The sequence below is a fragment of the Microcaecilia unicolor genome, chromosome 3, assembly GCF_901765095.1.
Source record: "Microcaecilia unicolor chromosome 3, aMicUni1.1, whole genome shotgun sequence".
Classification (NCBI taxonomy): domain Eukaryota; kingdom Metazoa; phylum Chordata; class Amphibia; order Gymnophiona; family Siphonopidae; genus Microcaecilia; species Microcaecilia unicolor.
This window is the reverse complement of record NC_044033.1, coordinates 23,097,055-23,118,944: the sequence shown is the minus strand read 5'-3', so window position 1 is coordinate 23,118,944 and position 21,890 is coordinate 23,097,055. Positions and strand designations below refer to the sequence as shown.

General features: G+C 44.1%; 1 protein-coding gene across 4 annotated transcripts in view; it reads right to left on the bottom strand.

Annotated features, from left to right (window-relative positions):
• The window catches only part of EML4 (EMAP like 4), a 391,221-nt gene that overhangs the window by 177,439 nt on the left and 191,892 nt on the right, over positions 1–21,890 (bottom strand). The window contains exon 1 of one of the 4 annotated variants that reach the window (XM_030195784.1): positions 14,882–15,115. The exons of the other annotated variants lie outside the window; for them this stretch is intronic. Coding sequence (XP_030051644.1) covers positions 14,882–14,951 — 70 coding nt within the window. The 5' untranslated portion in view covers positions 14,952–15,115. Of the gene's footprint in view, positions 1–14,881; positions 15,116–21,890 lie in introns of those variants that run through there. 4 annotated transcript variants of the gene reach the window in all.

The window sequence follows — 21,890 nt, the reverse complement described above, 5'->3', positions numbered from 1 at the left end:
ATAAAAGTGGACCTGGTTTGCAAAAATAGCCTCCTTATGGCTTTGATCCAACCAAGTTGTTGGTTTGTTTTTTTGTTTGTTTGCTTGTTTTTTAAAATATTATTCGCATATTTTACAAATGAACAAACAAGAAGCTTGGCTTTGTCCTTTCACTTTTAATATATTAAATAGATCATTTTTTTTTTTAATTACATTTGTACCCCGCGCTTTCCCACTCATGGCAGGCTCAATGCGGCTTACATGGGGCAATGGAGGGTTAAGTGACTTGCCCAGAGTCACAAGGAGCTGCCTGTGCCTGAAGTGGGAATTGAACTCAGTTCCTCAGCTCCCCAGGACCAAAGTCCACCACCCTAACCACTAGGCCACTCCTCCACTGTTGCTACTATTTGAGATTCCACTAGCAACATTCCATGTAGAAGTCGGCCCTTGCAGATCACCAATGTGGCCGCGCAGGCTTCTGCTTCTGTGAGTCTGACGTGCAGGACGTCAGACTCACAGAAACAGAAGCCTGCACAGCCTTCTACATGGAATGTTGCTAGTGGAATAGCAACATTCATGTAGAATCTCCAATAGTATCTATTTTATTTTTGTTACATTTGTACCCTGCGCTTTCCCACTCATGGCAGGCTCAATGCGGCTTACATGGGGCAATGGAGGGTTAAGTGACTTGCCTAGAGTCACAAGGAGCTGCCTGTGCCTGAAGTGGGAATCGAACTCAGTTCCTCAGGACCAAAGTCCACCACCCTAACCACTAGGCCACTCCTCCACTGTTGCTACTATTTGAGATTCTACATGGAATGTTGCTACTACTGGAGATTCCAACCTCACAACCATCTAATTGATAAAGAAAAATAAGAGGTCTCGATTAATGGCCTAAATTGGGCAACCTTCCCCAGAAGTGACCAAAACTGTGATGTTTTCCAGCCACATTTCTGCAGTACTTCCTGCTTCCTTTAATTATTTTTTTTTTATTTTTGTTACATTTGTACCCCTCGCTTTCCCACTCATGGTAGGCTCAATGTGGCTTACATGGGGCAATGGAGGGTTAAGTGACTTGCCCAGAGTCACAAGGAGCTGCCTGTGCCTGAAGTGGGAATCCAACTCAGTTCCCCAGGACCAGAGTCCACCACCCTAACCACTAGGCCACTTCTCCACTCTTCACAGTTATACCAATTCATGACAATCTCCCTCCCCCCCCTTACAAATGCTAAACTGGCAAGGGAAACTGGTCACTATGACAGTCTCTGGATAATAGACAGTTATGTTTCTCAGGGGTCCTTTAATTAAGCTGCGGCAAAAAGGGACCAGCACTGGCGTTGGCACATGTTTTTGATGCGCACTGAGGCCCCCCCTTTTACTGCAGCAGATAAAAGTCAGGCTTCCCCTTTCTTATAGAAATAGCCATGCTGCAAGTGAACCCACTTGCCGCGCAGCCATTTCGGGGGGGGGGGGGGGGGGAGGGGGAGAACTTACTACCATCCACTGAGGTAGCAGTAAGGGCTCCGTGAGGGCAGCGCACGGCACTGCCCGATTTCCCCCGGGTACACACTGGCAATACAAAAAATAATTTTGTAGCACTGGATATGACGAGCTGGGGGTGGGAACTACTGCCAGGCTGCTGCGGAGCCTAGCGGTACTGCCTATCTAGTAAGCGGTAAACCCACGTTGGGCTTACCACCGCTTTGTAAAAGGGGCCCTTACTGAGAAGACAGTGTCTTGTAGTTTATAAGCAAACACATTCCTACTTTTTGCATATACTCTACAGTGATACCTCGGTTTTCATCGATAATCCGTCCGAAAACAATCGGCGAAATCCAAAACTGACGAAAATCGAGGCAATTATTTCCATAAGAATCAATGAGCAGGAGAACGCGTGGGTCGCCCTTTGTTTTTGCAAAATTTGCAGCGAGGTCACTTGGGCACGCCGACGAAATCCGAGACAAATTTTTCACAGAAAAAAATCAACGAAAACCGAAACCGACAATAACCAAAGTATTACTGTATTTATAAAAGAGTTTATTATTAATTTTATTGAGGGTTAGTTTCATTGCCTTCTGTGTCCTCTCTCAATATCATTTTATCTGAGCTGATCCAAAAGGCAAATATACTGGCACATTATATTCAAAAGCATTCACTATTATCCAGCAGGATACCTTTTTCCACTACAGAGGTGGCAGATTATTTACTTCCCTGGCATTAATCACCTCCATGAGCCACAAAGTCCAAATAGCTTCCCTTACAGACTTCAGCCAGCAGGCCCGGTGTGTATAATGCTGGAGATGCAGGAGTGTCTCTTCAGTTAATAATTCAGGCAATGTGACCCTCCAGTCTCTTCAGCCCTATCCAGCTGTTCACCGAGCTACAAACTGATTCTCAGCAAGAGAAACTGCATTTCCTGGAGAGATACCAACTCCCTCATGCGATGTAAGAATCTGACACTGTTATGATGTGCAGTGTCAGAAATGTAATACATAATCAACCTCGCAGGCTGTGTGTTCCGTGCAGCAACACTGGAAAATGATCATAAAGCACGACTTGCATGCTCAATGAATGCCCACCTGCCATGCAACACTGACAAAGATCTATGCTAGCTGACTAGATTTAGACGGTATAGAAGTTTGAAAGATAAATAACCTATATAACAGCAGTAGAGGATCCTTCATCAAACAATGATGTGGACTCCGAGAATCCCATGATATCTACTACTGAGAAGAAGTCTCTCTGATTCCTTCTGGGTCAGATGCTTTCTTCCTCCTGAACACTAGATTTGATTGCAGGAGGACAGCTTCAAGGGGTGTACCCAGTAATAAAAGGGCTGGCTGTCTCCCAACAGATGGCTTTTTTTTACTTCATCCCTCACCTTGCTAAACTCTTCTGGCACAGCTTTAAAGAGACACTGTTCAGACCATCTTTCTTCTCCTCCAAACTCACTTCTCACCAAGCTCTTTTGTGCCACTTCCCTCGCAGTCACCCCTTCCATCTGTCACATCCTCAAGCTATCACTTTCCCCTGCAATGGAGCTTTCAAACATTGGTAATCACATACAGCAAAAAAACCTCACTAGAAGACCCTACCTGCCCAGTCATCCTATCTCCCCTCTTTCATTAAAATTACGTGAATGTGCCCTCCAATATTTCCTGCCTCAAATTTCTGCATACAATCCAATTTGGCTTCCATAACTCATGGAGACTGACTCTAGCAACATTTCTAACAACCTCTTAGTGGCTAAGGTCATGGGCCTTTACTTAATCCTACTCCTCCATGACCTATCCTCTGCTTTCAAAACTCCCCTGATCACCCTCTGTCCTGTCTGCGCTTGGCTTCTGGTACTCTGTCCACCCTGGTTCTCCTCCAGCCTCTCTCCACTATCACTAATCCATCATCAATTAGTGTGCTCTGGGCTCTTGTCTTCCCTGTCTACACCCATTCCCTCAGTACTGTGATCTCCCCTCACAACTTGAAGTATATGATACGATATAATATAATTTTTATATTCTGCCAACTTCCCAAAAACAGCTTGAAAGAAGATTACAAAACACAAGCAAAGAAAACAGAAAGAAAGAAATTAGTCTAAAGTATTTCCTAAGGGGACTTTTTACTAAGCTAAGTGTCTACGGGGGCCCAATGCGCACCAAAATGGAGTTACCGCCCAGCTACCACATGGTTCTTGCGGTAATTTCATTTTTGGCGTGCGTCCGAAAAATATTTTTTATTTTCGGATGCACGTATCAGATGTGCGCCAAGTGGCATTTGACGCACGTAGGTCATTACCGCCCGGTTACCACGTGAGTCTTTACCGCTAGGTCAACGACTGGCGGTAAGGTCTCAGACCCAAAATGGACACGAGGCAATGTTGATTTTGCCACACGTCCATTTTCGGCAAAAATTTTTAAAAAGGCCTTTCTTTTTTACAGGCACACTGAAAAATGGATCGGCATGCGTCCAAAACCCATGCCTACACTACCGCAAGCCATTTTTCAGCGCGCCTTTGTAAAAGGACCCCTAAATTAATACAATTTTAGCACCTTTCGAAAAGTTAAGTAGAAAAGTAACCTTTTTCAATGCTACTGGTAAAACGCACCAAATTTGAACTGCCTGATAGATAAAAAGATTTTTCCCAAAATTTTTTATATTGTATTCCAGAAAAAAAAACAGTAGTCTGGTAACCCTGCTCAAGAAATACTAGGATGGAAAGGAAAAGAAAACAAACCTACTAGGTATTCTGGGCATATACCATCAAATAATTTGAAAATCAGACAGGCTAATTTAAAAGAAATACGTACATAAAAAGGCAACTAATGCAACCTAAACAAAGAGGGTGCTGCCCTATCAAACCTCTTAAGGCAAAATATCATTTTAGCCTCAACAATCTGGAGCATCTGAAGTCTTGAAATCAACCAATCAGAAACGGACTATAATCCATTACAGTAATCCAGGTGAGATACCAAAATAATAAAAAATAATAAACTGTTTCTCAGTACCACCTTCACTCCTAGACCTACCTTTCTGCACCAGAACATTCACACAGAATATGGTCCCAATTTCAAACTGCTTGTCTGCCATTACACTACCTGGATTAATTATCCACCATCATCTTGAAATGAACATGGCCAATATTGAACTCTTGGTTCTCACCTTTTTCATTTTTTTTTTAAATTCTATGGCAATGCGATATTTGACTCCTCTCTCCCCTTTTCTACACACTGCTAAAAACTATTTTTTTTTTCATTTTCCGTATCACCACTACCCCAGGTACCAAAACTTAGATTGTGAGCCTACTAGAGACAGAGAAAGTACCTGCATATAATAAATGTAAACTGGTTTGATTTTCCCCACAAACAAGCAGTATTATCAAATGCATTACCCCTCACCTTATATTTGTCTTCCATCTGTGTATCTAGATACAAGTGTAAGTTTCACATAACGGGGACAGTCTCCTAGCTGTTCAGTGCTGCATATTATACAAATAGGTAGTAATAATAACAGTAGCAGGGTTGGACTGAAGAACATGAATCAAATAACATTCCCACACCCCTACCCCTCAAGCTAGATACAGATAGAGGAGGGGCTGAGAACAAGTTTCCAAGTTTATTTATATTTACTATCCTGCCATATGGACATGCCATCTAGGTGGCTTACAATGTTTATTCTTAGAAAATAAAATAAGGCGAGTATAAAAACAAGCAGAGAATGAGGGGAAGGGGTAGAACTCCATTTATTCAAAGAAAAATGAGGGGAGGGAAACAAACATTAGGCGAGTTCTCATATCATTCCTAGGGATGGCCTGGGTGGCTCGCAGGAGAATGGAAAAGGATTACCGGAAAGCATCATTAAACAGAAAAGTCTTCAGGTCGGCTTTAAATCAAGGTAAATGATATTTGCAGTCTCAGGTACAAGGGTAGTGAGATCCAGAGGTGGGGCCCTTATATGGAGAAAATCAAAGCTCTGGTGTGTTCATGGACTAATTCCTTATAGCTAGGTACATGAGCTGGTTTTGATTAAGAGATCTAAGATACACGGGGGGTAAGCACTGTATAAGGTGACGAGAGAGGTATGTGATGTGCCACAATCTTTTGTATGCCGCCAACTCCCACTATCCAGTGGTTCAAAGCGGTTAACAGAAAGAAATGTATTTAAAAAAAAATAGAAAGAAAAAAAAAGTTTTGAATACCAGGAGGGTTTGAGAGCTGGCAAGGTCCTTTCCAAAAACCAAAGCTATACTCCAAGGCAAAAGAGATATTGTCCATGAGTAATACTAGTTATAAATACAACTTGAACCAACCTAGTCTCCAACATAGTAGCTGGCCTGATTCACCAGTATAACTTTCTCCTCTCTGAAAGTAGCACCCCTGAAATGGAGGCAACAGGGACATGTGTAACACAAATGGAGAATGCAAAGAGATGAGACAAGCGGAAGTGCAAGCGGAAGAACAGATGCTAGAAAGGTAAGGAGGGGTGACAAAAATTTCTTCAGGTATATTAGTGAAAGGTGGAAGACTAAACAGGGAATTGTGAGACTGAAAGATGGTACAAACCGCTATGTAGATAATGATGAAGAAAAGGCAAATTTGCTAAATAGATACTTTTGTTCTTTTTTCACAGAAGAAAATCCTGGAGAAGGACCACAATTGACTGGCAAAAGTACAAATGAGAATGGAGTGGATACAGCACCGTTCACGGAAAAGAGTGTGTATAAAAAAACTTGAAAATCTAAAGGTGGACAAAGCCATGGGACCGGATGGGATACACGCCAGGATATTGAGGAAGCTCAAGAGAGGTTCTGGCGGGTCCTCTTAAAGATTTGTTTAATAAATCCTTGCAGACGGGAGAGGTTCCGGGGGATTGGAGAATGGCGGATGTGGTCCCTCTTCACAAAAGTGGTGATAGGGAAGAAGCTGGAAACTACAGGCTGGTAAGCCTCACTTCAGTTATTGGAAAAGTAATGGAAGCAATGCTGAAGGAAAGGATAGTGAATTTCATGGAAGCCAATAAGTTGCAAGATCCGAGACAACATGGTTTTACCAAAGGGAAATCGTGCCAAATGAATCTCAGTGAATTCTTTGACTCGGTGACTTATACGGTCTGTGCCAGAGCCGGTGGTTGGGAGGCGGGGATAGTGCTGGGCAGACTTATACGGTCTGTGCCCTGAAGAGCACAGGTACAAATCAAAGTAGGGTATACACAAAAATTAGCAAATATGAGTTGTTGGGCAGACTGGATGGACCGTGCAGGTCTTTTTCTGCCATCATCTACTATGTTACTATGACACGGTTCCCCACAGGAGGCTCTTAAATAAACTTGACGGGCTGAAGATAGGACCCGACGTGGTGAACTGGATTAGGAACTGGTTGATGGACAGACGCCAGAGTGTGGGGTTAATGGAATTCGCTCGGATAAAGGAAAGGTGAGTAGTGGAGTGCCTCAGGGATCGGTGCTGGGGCCGATTCTGTTCAATGTATTTGTGAGTGCCATTGCCAAAGGGTTAGAAGGTAAAGTTTGCCTTTTTGCGGATGATACTAAGATTTGTAACAGAGTGGACACCCAGGAGGGAGTGGAAAACATGAAAAAGGATCTGCAGAAGCTAGAAGAATGGACTAAGGTTTGGCAATTAAAATTGAATGCGAAGAAATGCAAAGTGATGCACTTAGGAAGTAGAAATCCATGAGAGACGTATGTGTTAGGTGGTGAGAGTCTGATAGTTACGGATGGGGAGAGGGATCTTGGGGTGATAGTATCTGAGGATCTGAAGGCGATGAAACAGTGTGACAAGGCGGTGGCCATAGCTAGAAGGTTGCTAGGCTGTATAGAGAGAGGTGTGACCAGCAGAAAAAGGAGGTGTTGATGCCCCTGTATAAGTCGTTGGTGAGGCCCCCCCACCTGGAGTACTGTGTTCAGTTTTGGAGGCCGTATCTTGCTAAGGATGTAAAAAGAATTGAAGCGGTGCAAAGAAAAGCTACAAAAATGGTATGGGATTTGCGTTACAAGACATATGAGGACAGACTTGCTGACCTGAACATGTATACCCTGGAGGAAAGGAGAAACAGGGGTGATATGATACAGACATTCAAATATTTGAAAGGTATTAATCCGCAAACAAACCTTTTTCGTAGATGGGAAGGTGGTAGAACTAGAGGACATAAAATGAGATTGAAGGGGGGCAGACTCAAGAAAAATGTCAGGAAGTATTTTTTCACGGAGAGAGTGGTGGATACTTGGAATTCCCTCCCACGGGAGGTGGTGGAGATGAAAAAGGTAACTGAGTTCAAAAATGAGTGGGATAAACATAAAGGAGTCCTGTTCAGAAGGAATGGATCCTCAGAAGCTTAGCGGAGATTGGGTGGCAGAGCCAGTGGTGGGAGGCGGGGCTAGTGGTTGGGAAGTGGGGCTAGTGCTGGGTAGGCTTCTACGGTCTGTGCCCTGAAAATGACAGATGCAAATCAAGGTCAGGTATAAACATAAAGTAGCACATATGAATTTATCTTGTTGGGCAGACTCGATGGACCCTACAGGTCTTTCTCTGCCATCATCTACTATGTTACTACATAATTGATTTGCCTACATTCATTATCCATAACCAAAACACACACCTATGGGAGAGGAGAGGTACAGATAGTAGATGGATAGACAATATGGTTTTTATCTGATTTAATTTTTTTCCCTAGAAGCCTGAATGTTGGCTAAACATATTTCCATGAATTAACAGCAACTATGTGACACATCTGTCCCATAATAATCAGTGCTATTTCCATTAGTATAGGTTTCCACTTTTATTTCTTCTTTAATGTTGGGCCTTTGGGTTATGGCATTTATACACCAAAACCTGGCTCCAATCGGGTATCCAAAGGGACATGCTGTGCAGTCCTCCAGTCAAGACAGCATCCATAGGGAGTCTCTACATGAGATATTATTCCTTCAGTCAAACCACCACCCCAGTCCAATCAGAGCCCAAGGCATGCTGCCGCATCGTCCGAGAATCCACTGGTAGCACCATTTCTATTCTTCTATTCTTTTTGGGAGCTCAAACTACCACAATCCTGCACTTCAGACCAAAAGTCAGATTTCTGCTTCAATGAGAACATAGTATCAAGACCATAAGCGCCCGGTATAAGAGGCTTGGGGAGGCTAAGCCTCCCCAGCCAGAAGTGCAGCAAGGGCAGGGTGGACCGCCCCGGGTGCAGCTCCCGCTGCCTTGAACATCTCCCTCCCTCCTCCCCCCCGACTGGTGCGTGGACCGTGCGATCTTTACACCCCCCCCCCCCCGACTACTGCGGTATCGCTCTCCCCCTCCGCTCCTGTCACGTCGTCTTTGAACTTTGAGGTTTCCTTCCGGTAGCAGCATCAGCAATGATGTAAGCGCTGCTTTCAGCCTGCCCCGGAAGCCTTCTTTGGACAGCGTCCCTCCTATGCGGGAAACTGTACAGAGAGTGTTTCCGGGGCAGGCTGAAAGCAGCGCTTACATCATTGCTGATGCTGCTACCGGAAGGAAACCTCGAAGTTCAAAGACATGACAGGAGCGGAGGGGGAGAGCGATACCGAACTAGTCCGGGGGGGGGGGGGGGGAGCGATGCATCATGCCAGCCAGCTGACAGACCAAAGGGAAAGGGGGAGGAGAGAGGAGGATGTGAGGTGCCACATCTAAGGGGAAGAGGGAGGAAGGAAAGCAATGGCAGGGCATGGGAAAATGGGGGAGGTGGAGAAAGGAGAGTGATGAAAGCAAGAAGGGGAGGGAAGAGAAAGGTGGGATGCAAGAGGGAGAGGAGAGATGCAGGAGGACGCTGGAGGAGAGAGAAAGTGGAAAAGTGCAGGGGAGAGCCAGGGACATGCAAAAGAGCAGGGGAGAGTCAGAGAGAGATGGGGAGAGAAAGAGGGGACATGGAAGAGAGCAGGGGAGAGCCAGAGAGAGATGGGGAGAGAAAGAAGGGACATGGAAGAGAGCATGGGAGAGCCAGAGAGAAGATGCTGGATGGAAGAGGAGAGAGAGAGAGATTAGTGGAAAGATGGGGAGAGAAAGAGGGGACATGGGCAGGAGAGAGAGAGAAGCTGCTGGGGAGAAACTGGGGGAGACCCTAGCTGTCAGACGGAGAAATGCTGAATGAAAGGAGGGAGAAAGAGGGAAAATGCTGGAAGGAGGGGGCAGAAAAAGGGAAGACACTGGACGTAAGGTTAGGGAGGGAAAGAGGAAAGACACTGGAAGGATGGGGATAGAGAGGACATGCTGAATGGAAAAGGGTCGAGAGAGAGAACTGTTTAGAAGGAAGGGGAGATAGAGGGAGACAATGGATGGAAGGAGAGGGAGACAATAGACGGAAGGATTGGGAGAGGGTAATGGGTAGAAGGATGGAGAGAGAAAGGGATGACACTGGATGGAAGGGTAGAAGAGAAAGACATGGATGGATGGAGGGGAGGGAAGAGAGGAGAAATGTTGGACAAGGATGGAGGGAAGGAAAGACAAAGGAAGGAGATTCACACAGATGGAGTGGAAGGGAGAGAGGAGAAATGCTGGACATGGATGGAGGGGAGGGAAGACAGAGGAAGTTCATGCACATGGATGGAGGGGAGGGGAGAAATGCTGGATATGGATGGAGGGAAAATTGCTAAATTTAAGGGCTGGATTGGAACACTTTGAGGGCAGATGCTGAAACTGGAGAAAGGATAGGGACAGGGCTACAGATGACAGACAGGACGCATAAGGACACAGGAGGATGGTGGACATGTTGAGAGAAAAAATATCAAATGGAAAGAAGACACTGGGACCAAAGCGAACAGAAAAACTAAATGATCAGACAACAAAGGTAGAAAAAAGTATTTTATTCAGAATTTATTAACTGGAATATGTCAGCTTTTGGAAATGTGCATCTGTGATATTTTGCATGTAAGTTTCCATTTTTCTAGTATTGCTGCATGCTGAGTCTGACTTCTTGAGGTAACTTTCCAGTTTTGCCTTCATATCTGTTGTGTCATGTGTTTTTCATGTGTAATCAAGGTGCAGTATTCTACTAGTGTGTAGTAATTACAGACCTTTTTGGGGTTTTTTTGTTTCACTAGGTTGTATACTGGTGTTTTAGAGCCCGGTGTAATTACAGTGCTGCTTTTCCACGCATAAGGTTGTAGCTCGTCCTGTCCTTGGAATTAGTGCTGTTATGGTTTGCTAAGGTTACGAGTGTGTTTTTGCACAAGTTTGTGTATAGTGTTTTGCAGTGGAGAGATTGTGTATTGGCCTTACTGAGGTGGCACCAAATCATCAGAAAGGGTTTTAGAGCCTAAATCATGACACACTACCTCTTGAAGGATCTACATATAGTTGTTAATAAAAGGAGCTCATTGTGAACACTATCCACCCTAAAAGGGTGTTTTGTGGCTCTACATGAGAATTGTGATATTATGATCCCTTGTTTCATATTGTTGACGGTCTGCATTTTCCATATGGGTGGTATATTGGTGTATTAGGGTCTGCCTAGTGTTATGGTACAGTAAGGTTCTGAGTGTGTTTTTGCACAAATTTGTGCATAGTGTTTTGCAGTTGAGCGATTGTGGTTAGTATATGCTTTGAGCAACCACTTTATTCTTTGACATATGATACATATCTAATATCTAAATTTAACAAAAGTTATTAATTGTGACTATTTTATTTTTACTTATTTTTGTTCTATGTTAATTGTGGCTATAAGCTCCGCCCCTGGCTCCACCCCTAACCCCACCCCCTTTAGCCTCCCCAAACAGTTGGGTCACCGACTGCCTATGATCAAGACACTTATGACCCCCTGTTCTTCCCAAGTCCAACTTGACTAAAAGATTCTTCACGACACAAGAATAAAATACAAACATTAAACACCTCAATCAATCAAATTTAGCCTTGTACATTCTCATCCATTTCCAACAAATTCAGTTTATTTAGCTTTTATTTTATCTTAGTTTGAAGAAGATATTGCCTTTGAAAGCTCATCAAAAAATGTAATAAGTGAGTCCAATCAAAGGTATCATCTTATTTTCTTTTCTTTGTTTACTTTCTTTTTTAAAAAATTATTTATAAGTTTAAATCATTATTTCAAGGATTTACACTTGTTCAGGAAAGTGTTTTAACAATCAAAATATTAAAGTGAATATTATATAACATATATATAACTAATACAAGTCCACATTATACTGGATTCCATGATTACTAATAAGAGGAAAATAAGGCAAAATGTTAAGGCAAATTAAGTACCTAAGATAAAACAGAAATTAAACAGTTACTCTCCCCTCAAGGATGTTAAATGGGAAGGTTCCATGAATACATATTTAACTGCATTATATCTTACTATGCATTTACAGGGAAATCTCAAGTAGAATGTCCCCCCCATTTACAAAACGGCAGCAAAGGTACGCGGCGGGAGATGGTTGGTGGCGGGAAGGGGGGGGGTCGAGAGGGTTGCGATGCCGGGGAGGGGGCTAAAATGTGCCCCCTCACCTCGGGCTCTGGACTAGAGAGTTGCACGGGGACAGAAATCTTACCCATCCCCGCCCGTCCCCGCTGGAATCTTACCCGTCCCCACCCATCCCCACTGGAATCTTACCCATCCCCACCCATCCCTGCAAAAATTTAAACCATCCCAACCCGTCCCCACCCGTCCCCGCAAGAATTTAACCCATCCCCACCCATCCCCGTAAGAATTTAATAGTACATAAAAGAAAGTTCCAGTCAGCTCCCTCAGTCTCTCTCTGGATTTGAGCCACAGCACTGTAGGCAAGGAAGGAACGGAAGTTGGAACACTCTGGTGCGCACATGTAAGATTTGTCTCTGATTCACTGGCAGTGTGTGCTGAGAGGTCGCCACATGCACATGCCAGTAGGTCAGGTGACATCTGATTCTCGTGCCTATGTCAGAGCTGAGGTCTGTGCACCAGTCTGGGAGCAAAGAGGATTAATAGTAACATAGTAAGTGACAGCAAATAGTCCATCCACTCTGCCCAATAGTCACACTCATGATCAATTCATCATTAAATCAACAAGTGTGATATTATATACTTGATTATGGTCTTTCTTTCGTGTTTCTGGAACAAAGACCACAGAAGTCTATCTGGCCCCATCCTTATGTTCCAACTGCTGGAGTTGCCATCGAAGCCCACTCCAGCCTATTCATGTTCTCATTTGTGGGACACAGACCATAAAAGTCTGTCCAGCACTGTCCTCATGTTCCAGCCACTGAAGTTGCTGTCTAAGCCCTTTCCAGCCCATCCTACACCAGATTGCCATGTATGAGACACAGACCATACAAGTCTGCCAGGTATCAGCTCTAGTTCATCACAGCCAGAGTCGCCATCTAAGTGTCACTTGACATATCCACACACATGCAGCCATTTAAGGTTAGGTTTTTTATAACTTCCATTTTCTAATTAGAGATCCTCTGTGTTCATCCCATGCCTTTTTGAATTCCGTCATCATTTGTGACTCTACCACCTCCTTAATGGAAGACTTTCCACATTTATGTTGTTAAAGCAAGGAGGAAGAGGAGGAGGAGGAGGAGACAGCACTCAAAGAAATTGGTATTCGGTAGATGAGAGGCTGGTGCAGGTGCAGCTTACAATTCCACGGGAAGCCCACAGAACTGGTTCCATCCCCGCGGGAACCCCGCAGAAACTGACTCCGTCCCCGCGGGAACCCCGCAGAACAGCTTCCATCCCCGCGGGAACCCCGCAGGAACTGCCTCCGTCCCTGCGGGAATCCCGCGGGTTCCGCGGGATTCCCGCGGGGACGGAAGCCGTGCAGCTCTCTACTCTGGACCCCCTCCCATCGAAGTCTGGCTATGCCCCTGATTCAATGTTTAAGAGAACCCCATCGATTGGTTGAATCCTACCGAATGGCCATAGTTATTTTCAGCCTTTTTTACCCACTGCAGTAAAAGGGCCACAGCACGCGCAAAATAGCCCCCACTACTAGCGTTGGGCCCTTTTTACCACAGCTTGGTAAAAGGACCCCTGAGTTTGCACATTTTCATCTGGAATTCACAACAATGCATATAAAAGGAGGGGGGAGTTGGAGACTCTGGTGTGATGATGGAGTGGAGGAGTGGCCTAGTGGTTAGGGTGGTGGACTTTGGTCCTGGGGAACTGAGTTCGATTCCCACTTCAGGCACAGGCAGCTCCTTGTGACTCTGGGCAAGTCACTTAACCCTCCATTGCCCCATGTAAGCCGCATTGAGCCTGCCATGGGTGGGAAAGCGCGGGGTACAAATGTAGCAACAACAAAAAAAAGATGGTACTGTTTCGTGTGCACTGAATGGCATTCAAGCCATGAACATTCTAAACACCAAAATTGTTTTAAAATTTTGAATATATATATATTATTTTGATTTTACATTTAAAAAAATATATAATTATGGTTTCTTTACTTGACGAGCAAACCTATTTTAAATCAAGATATAGTAACCACCGATACCACATCCTCCAGCAATGAGTTACCGAGATCAATTATTCACCGAGTAAAAAAAATATTTGTATTTCTATGTAATTTCATTGAGTGTCCCCTAGCCTTTAAGCATTTAGGAAGAGTGAAAAATTGATTCACTTTTACCCATTCTACACGATTTTACAGACCTCAATCATACCCCCCACCCCCCCCCCCCCCCCCCCCAGGCAGGCTCTTTTCCAAGCTGAAGAGCCCCAACCTCTTCCATCTCCTTTATCATTTTGGTCACTCTTCTTTGAACCTTTTCTAATTCCCACTATATCTTTTTTGAGGTACGGCGAACAGAACTGAACACAATACTCAAGGTGAGGTCGCACTGAGAGATAGACGCATTATAATATTCTTGGTCTTATTTACCACCCCCTTCCTAATAATTCCAAGAAGAAGAGTATCTCTCAAAAGATGCTGTATCAGCCCCCTATTCTAGCAGCATGGAGGCTTCGATATATAATTTGCTGTACCGTCTTAAATTCACCCTCTCCAGTGAAAGTGACAAATAAATGTAAGTGAATCGAGCTTAAAAAAACAACAGGCCCTTTACTGAAGAGAAATAGTACTGGCCTTTTTTCCAAAAAACACGTTTCATCTCTCTCCCCAGTACTCCATTCCATAAACACACTGCCCCACATGCTTTTAAGCGCTCTGCTGAACCGCCAATCTTTTCAAGCATTCACCACGTCAAGTAAAAATGCAAACACTGCCAGTATGCCGAGCTGTCTGCAGTAGACATGCAAGAACTGAAGCTTGGCATTTTTTTCAGTTACAATTTTTACGTTATATAATAGACAGCAGACACAGAAACTTGTGTTAGCACAAGTTTAAAACCTTATGCCCTTTAAAATGAATACAGACGTCATGCTATTTAAAGATTCCTTTCTATTGTCAATTTATAATAATCATCTGCAAAGTCCCCACTAAGGAAAACGTGTACATTTACCATTGGAGAAGTTCACGAGCGTTGAGGAATCGTCTGCCGCCGTCTGCTCAGGCAGCAAGCAGTCCTCCATTCTTGTCACCTACGTTGCCACTACTATAAACCCAGTTCTCTTCCCCCCTTCGTGTTTCCTGCTGTCTTTTTAGATCAAGTCAGAACACATGACATCCCGGCTTGGTGTCTGTCTGGAACACCATACTTTTGGATTCTGCAGAAATCCTTCCCGTGCAGATGGCCCGTCACCGTGCTGGCACCATGAACAAAAAAAAAAAAACTTTCAAAAGCCTGGCTGGGCAGCAAGACAAAAATCCGAGACGCGCTGGGCGTGGTTAAGCACCGGACCGCAGAAGTAAACTACGTATGGAAGCTGCCACATGCATTTGTCACTGTAGCCCCAACGCAGCGCTATAAAAATACGAAGAGGTGGGATGAGAGAAACGCTGCGAGACAGTCTAGTGCTACAGGACTCGACACAGCGTGGACTCGGAGCTCTGCAGCGCTATCACTTGTGGCTTACTCAATTTGTTTTTTAATGCCCCCGTCTCCAGTCGTTGCTCTGCGTGGAGGAAGCTTCCTGAACTAGGCTGTAACACAGGTTGTTATAGGCATTTGGAGTGGGTGCGTTTAGAAAACTGGAAGAAAAGGCACATCTGAAAATAACAGCACCGGAGGAAGTAGTTTAAATATAGGTATTTTACTAGCACACACAAAACACGTTTTGCTCTGCAGTACAATGTGTTTAAAAAGTCCTCCCCCCCCCCCCCCCCCAAAAAAAAAAAAAAAAAAGGTAAAATCCTGCACTAGTGCTTAAGTTTTTTTAATTCCCTAAAGTGTAACATGACAAAGTTTTCTTTTCTGGGGACCCCAAAACCAATCCAGTTTTCAGACCTTCCACAATGAATATGCACAGCTTCAATCTGCATGCTTTGGAACCCAGCATATTGCAAATGCTGAATTGGCTATAGGATTCCCAGGGCAGGTTTGGAAAGCCCATGTCCTTAAATCAAAAATTACTTTTACCCTACAGTGACGCTTCTACACTAACTTTAAACCAGACATCAGGCCTTTTGAAAGTTCAACAACACAAACCACAACGGCCTTACAGTCTAATGGGTTTTTTTTTTTTTTGCCTTTTCTTCGCAAGACTTCTGCACAGACCTCCAAAAAGCTAGCCACACATGTATTGTCAGTAAAACAAAAATAATAAAAAGTATCAACCCACAATGTTTTTAAAGATCTTTGTCTTTCTTTAAAAGCAAGTTGAAACCTAAGGAAAGAAGTATATGACCACTCTTTTGATAAACATTTCTAGAGGTACCAAGTTACCCAGCTCCAACAAAAAGACATTTTGGCAAGCCCTGTTTTTGAACTTACACCCCCATAGGCAGTGTGCCACCTGTTATGCTCGAATCAACACATAGAAATCAATGATGTAGGTCTCATAATGCAGCTCTGTATTTCTCAAACTTCAGTGAAATAAATGGCAAAAAATTGTGTGCTGAAAAGATGTGCAGCACTATTTAACATCATATAAAATATTTAATGGAAGTACTGTTTCAGACAGGGTGGTAGCTATCTGGAATGCCCTCCTGCAGGAGGTGGTAGAGGTGAAAAGGGTAACGGAATTCAAACATGCCTGACACAAAGGAATCCTGAATGGAAGGAACGGAAACAAACTTGGTGGTAATTAGATTTGTTAACTCCAGTAATTGGGAAGCAAAGCCAGTGCTGTGACCTGAAAGTGGGATGGACAAATCAAGATCAAGTATGCATATGTAGTAACACATCGTACCTTATGCTATGAGTTTATCTTGTTGGGCAGACTGGATGGACCATCTGTCATCATCTACTATGAGGGGCATAATCGAATGGGGACGACCGCCTCTAAGGGCGACCATCTCTAGGAACGTCCCAGCGAAGGGGTGGGGAAACCGCTATTATCGAAAACAAGATGGGTGGCCATCTTTCGTTTCGATAATACGGTCGGGGACGCCCAAATCTCAACATTTAGGTTGACCTTAGAGATGGACGTCCTCGGTTTCCATTATGGCCGAAAACCGAAACCGAGGACGTCCATCTCAAAAACAACCAAATCCAAGGCATTTGGTCGTGGGAGGAGCCAGCATTCGTAGTGCACTGGTCCCCATGACATGCCAGGACACCAACCGGGCACCCTAGGGGCCACTGCAGTGGACTTCACAAATTGCTCCCAGGTGCATAGCTCCCTTACTGTGGGTGCTGAGACCCCAAAACCCACTATCCACAACTGTACACCACTACCATAGCCCTAAGGGGTGAAGGGGGGCACACATTTACCAGCACAAGTGTTAACAGGTAGGGGGGGGGATGGGTCTGGGTCCGCTTGCCTGAAGTGCACTGCACCCACTAAAACTGCTCCAGAGACCTGCATACTGCTGTCATGGAGCTGGGTATGATATTTGAGGCTGGCATCGAGGCTGGCAAAACATTTTTTTTATTTTTTTTAGGGTGGGAGGGGGTTGGTGACCACTGGGGGGAGTAAGGGGAGGTCACCCCAATTCCGTCCAGTGGTCATCTGGTCAGTTTGGGCACCTTTTTGAGGCTTGGTCATGAAAAGAAAATGGACCAAGTCGGCCTTCTTTTTTCCATTATCGGCCGAGGACGCCCATCTCTTCAGCACGCCCCAGTCCCACCTTCGCTACACCTCTGACAGCCCCCATGAACTTTGGTCGTCCCCGCGACGGACTACAGTTCAGGACGCCCAAAATCAGCTTTCGATTATGCCGATTTGGGCGACCCTGAGAGAAGGACACCCACCTCCCAATTTGTGTCGGAAGATGGGCGCCCTTCTCTTTCGAAAATGCCCTTGTATGTAACCCTCAAAAATTTTTAAATGCTCAATATGTATTTTTGCTAGTTTTACACAAATTATTTTAATGCCAACGTAAAAAATCTGAAAACCGTGTAACTGACATACTTAGATTGTGAGCCCTCTGGGGTAGAGAAATACCTGGGGTACCTTGAATGTAACTTGCCTTGAGCTACAACTGGAACAGGCATGAGCCAAATCTAAACAAATACACCCAGCCCCCCCCCCCAAAAAAAAAAATACATACAAATGTGATACTCTGCAAGTTCATTTTAAGTATGAAAACAGATATAGAATAGGTGCTGTTAGACATACATTTAGGGCTTGATAACTTTCTTTGTAAAAGGGACATTTACCTGCTCTTATTCTCAGTATTTTAGTATTAATTTTATCTTAGAGCCTTCTCTAGTGTCATTAATAACATATGTTTTGTTATAGTTATCATCAAATCCCTGATTCTCAATTATTGCACTGGTATCAGTTACGTAGTGTTGTCAACTCCAAAAAGTGGCCACTAAGTGGTGTAACGAGCACTACAATTCTTTCTGGATTTGTTGGCAATCAGTGTAGGCAACAACACACGGCCTCATTGTTTTACAAAGCTGTGCAGTCCGATGTTGCTGCCTCACGTAGTTCCGCGCAGCATGTGTGGGAATTAGATTTGAATGACACCTTGTCTGATACCCAGTGGTCTCGAATTTGGTCGACTGGCCCTAGGGTGTCAATGTCGGCTGCAATAACACAATCTCTTTTCTTTATGTACCACAGGACTCTCTGGACGCCTAGAAAGAGTAAACTGTCTGGGTCTTCTAAATAGGATTTGTGTTGGTCATGCAAAAACAAAGCTGGAACTCTTATCCATTTCCTGTTAGAATGTCCGCATCTTGTAATATTTTGGGCAGATGTTTGGGAAAAATTGAAAGAGATTTTTGGATTCCAAGAATCTTTTTTACCTAAATATGTAATCTGGAAATCAGTTTGTATCTCAATTCTCTTTACAGAACATATATTTATATTTATTGCATTTGTATCCCACATTTTCCCACCTATTTGCAGGCTCAATGTGGCTTACAGAGTTTTGTTATGACAGTCATTCCAGAATGTCAGATACAATTAATAATGTACAATGGTTAAGTAGGTGAGAGAGAAGGAAGGTGTTAGGCATGATAGTATAGAAGGTGGGCTTTAATGACTGGATGGGTTGGTGAGGTAGTGTTGTAGGGCTATGGGTTCTCTTTGTAGGCCTTGTTGAAGAGATGTGTCTTCAAAGATTTGCGAAAGTTAGTTATTTCATCAATAGTTTTCAGGGCTGTAGGTAATGCATTCCACAACTGCGTACTCATGTAAGAGAAGGTGGTGGCGTGTATCCGCTTGTATTTCAGTCCTTTACAGCTGGGGAAGTGCAGATTGCGAAATTTGCGGGCTGATCTTATGGCGTTTCTGGGAGGCAGGTCCACGAGGTTTAGCATGTAGATTGGAGCGTTTGCGTGAATGATTTTGAGCCGTATTTTCAAAGCGCTTAGCCTTACAAAGTTCCATAGGTTACTATGGAACTTTGTAAGGCTAAGTGCTTTGAAAATGAGCCCCTTTGTGTACAATCATGCAGATCTTGAACGCAATGCGTTCCTTGAGTGGGAGCCAGTGAAGTTTCTCTCTTAGGGGTTTTGCACTTTCAGATTTAGTTTTTCCAAATATGAGTCTGGCTGCGGTATTCTGGGCTGTTTGGAGTTTTTTTGATAGTCTGTTCTTTGCAGCCGGCATATAATGCGTTGCAGTACTCTAGGTGACTTATTACCATTGACTGTACCAGGGTACAGAAGATGTATCTCAGGAAGAAGGGTTTTACTCTTTTGAGTTTCCACATAGAGTGGAACATTTTTTTCGTCGTATTCTTCACGTGGGCATCGAGTGTGAGGTTTTGATCAATGGTAACTCCAAGAATTTTCAGATTTTGTGAGACGGGTAGAGAACAGTATGGTGTGGTTATGGTGGAGTAGTTGTTTGTGTTATGTTGTGAAGTGAGTACAAGACATTGTGTTTTTTCTGCGTTGAGTTTTAGCTGGAATGCATCTGCCCAGGAGTGCATGATTTGGAGGCTTTGGTTAATCTCATTGGTGATTTCGTTTAGATCATGTTTGAATGGGATGTAAATCGTGACATCATCTGTGTATATGTAGGGGTTGAGGTTTTGATTGGCTAGAAGTTTGGCTAAAGGTATCATCATTAAGTTGAAGAGAGTTGGTGAGAGGGGGGATCCTTGGGGAACTCCACATTCAGGTATCCATGGGGGTGATATGTCCGCGTTCGTTGTTACTTGGTATGATCTTGTGGTCAGGAATCCTTTAAACCATTTGAGGACTGTACCTCCTACTCCGAAGTATTCTAGTATATATAATAGTATTCCATGATTAACCATGTCGAAGGCGCCGGACATGTCGAATTTAGGAAGAGTATGTTATTACCAGTTGCAATTGCTTGTTTGAATGAGTTCATTGCAGACACTAGTACAGTTTCGGTGCTGTGATTTGACCGAAATCCTGATTGAGACTCATGCAGAATTGAGTGTTTATTTAGGTATTCAGTGAGTTGTTTCGTCACTATGCCCTCCATGAGTTTGGTTATGAGCGGAATAGATGCTACTGGGCGATAATTGGTTAGGTCCAATGTGCTTTTTCTTGGCATCTTTTGGCTGCGGAGTGAGTAGGATGTTTCCTTTATCCGTGGGAAAGAGACCATTTTGGAGTCTGTGGTTTACATGGTTCGTGAGGTCTTTTTTGAATTGTCTAGTAGGGCAAATGTCTAATTTGCATTATGACTGGGCATATTTTCCGAGCCATTGTGAGAGTTCATGTGACGATATCATGTCAAAGTTGGTGCATGATCGATCTGCTGGGCATTCCCCAGGTTTTGGGTCTATACATTCAAGGATGCTTGTGTACTCAGTGATGTTGGTAGGTATCATGAGTCGTTATTGTTTGACTTTTTGGTTTCGGTTGCACTGAAGCTGATCATTTCGCACTGGAAAGATAATTCCCACGTAACTGTGGTGGTTTGGTGGAATTGGGTTCTGCTATACAAAAAGTATGAGCAATCTACAGTAATGTCCATGTTTGGGCCTAAAACTGCTATTCAAAAATGGAAATCTTTAGACCTTTTTCTCTCCGCTAAGGACTAATTTTATGACTTGAACTCGGCTTTGTGTATTGTACTGTTTGTTTTATCTTGTTGCACTGCTTTTTGTGTTGCTGTATTTTTGAAATTTAATAAAAATATTACAAAAAAAATATACACATTTAACAGCACTGTAGAACAACCAAATAACAGAAATATGATAAATGTCAGTACACTACAAATGAGACCCTAATAGACAGCATGGAAGAGCATTCTATAACATCACCAAAATTCGCCCTTTCCTTTCTGAGCACACTACCAGAACCCTTATCCACACACTTATCACCTCTCGCTTAGACTACTGCAACTTGCTTCTCACAGGTATCCCCACTAACAATCCCACAGATGCCTTCTCCGGTGCCTCGTCCCCTGATAAACACAACCTCTCTCCTCCCTCCGCAGGGAAGGCAAGCTGTGGGATTGTTAGTGGGCGATTTCAGCGTTCTCCCGCCTGTGCTTTGGTAGCACTTTCACGGTTTTCTGGCGCTCAGCAGAGGACTCCTGTTTACCAGCCCCGGAGGAAGGCTTGTTGCCGAAACACGGACCATGTAGGGTCCTACCAAATTTTTTCTGAAGCTCTTACTTCCTTGTTTGGGCTGGTCATTTGGACTTGGGCCCAGATGCACACTAAACAATCTTAGCGAATCGGTAAGAAACGGGCATGCATCAAGGAATAGGAATGCAAATGAGCTGCTCATTGTAGCTCGCTTGCATCTATTCCATCGTTAAACACTCGGCCAATCGGCCGGTCGAGCATGCGCAGAGCAGCCAAGCGTTATGCTGGCTGCTCTGCACATGCCAAATACGCCTTCCTGTGCCGCCCGAAGACGCCGCGCCGCTCACCCCCTCTGATGCAGCTTGATCCAGAGGACACTGCAGTTGAGGACGCCCATCCAAAAAAAGTGAAGCACGGCCAAAAGGGACGTTTTTTTTTCGATGGGCGTCCTCAACTGCACTGTTCTCTGGATTGAGCCGCATCGGAGGGGTGAGCGG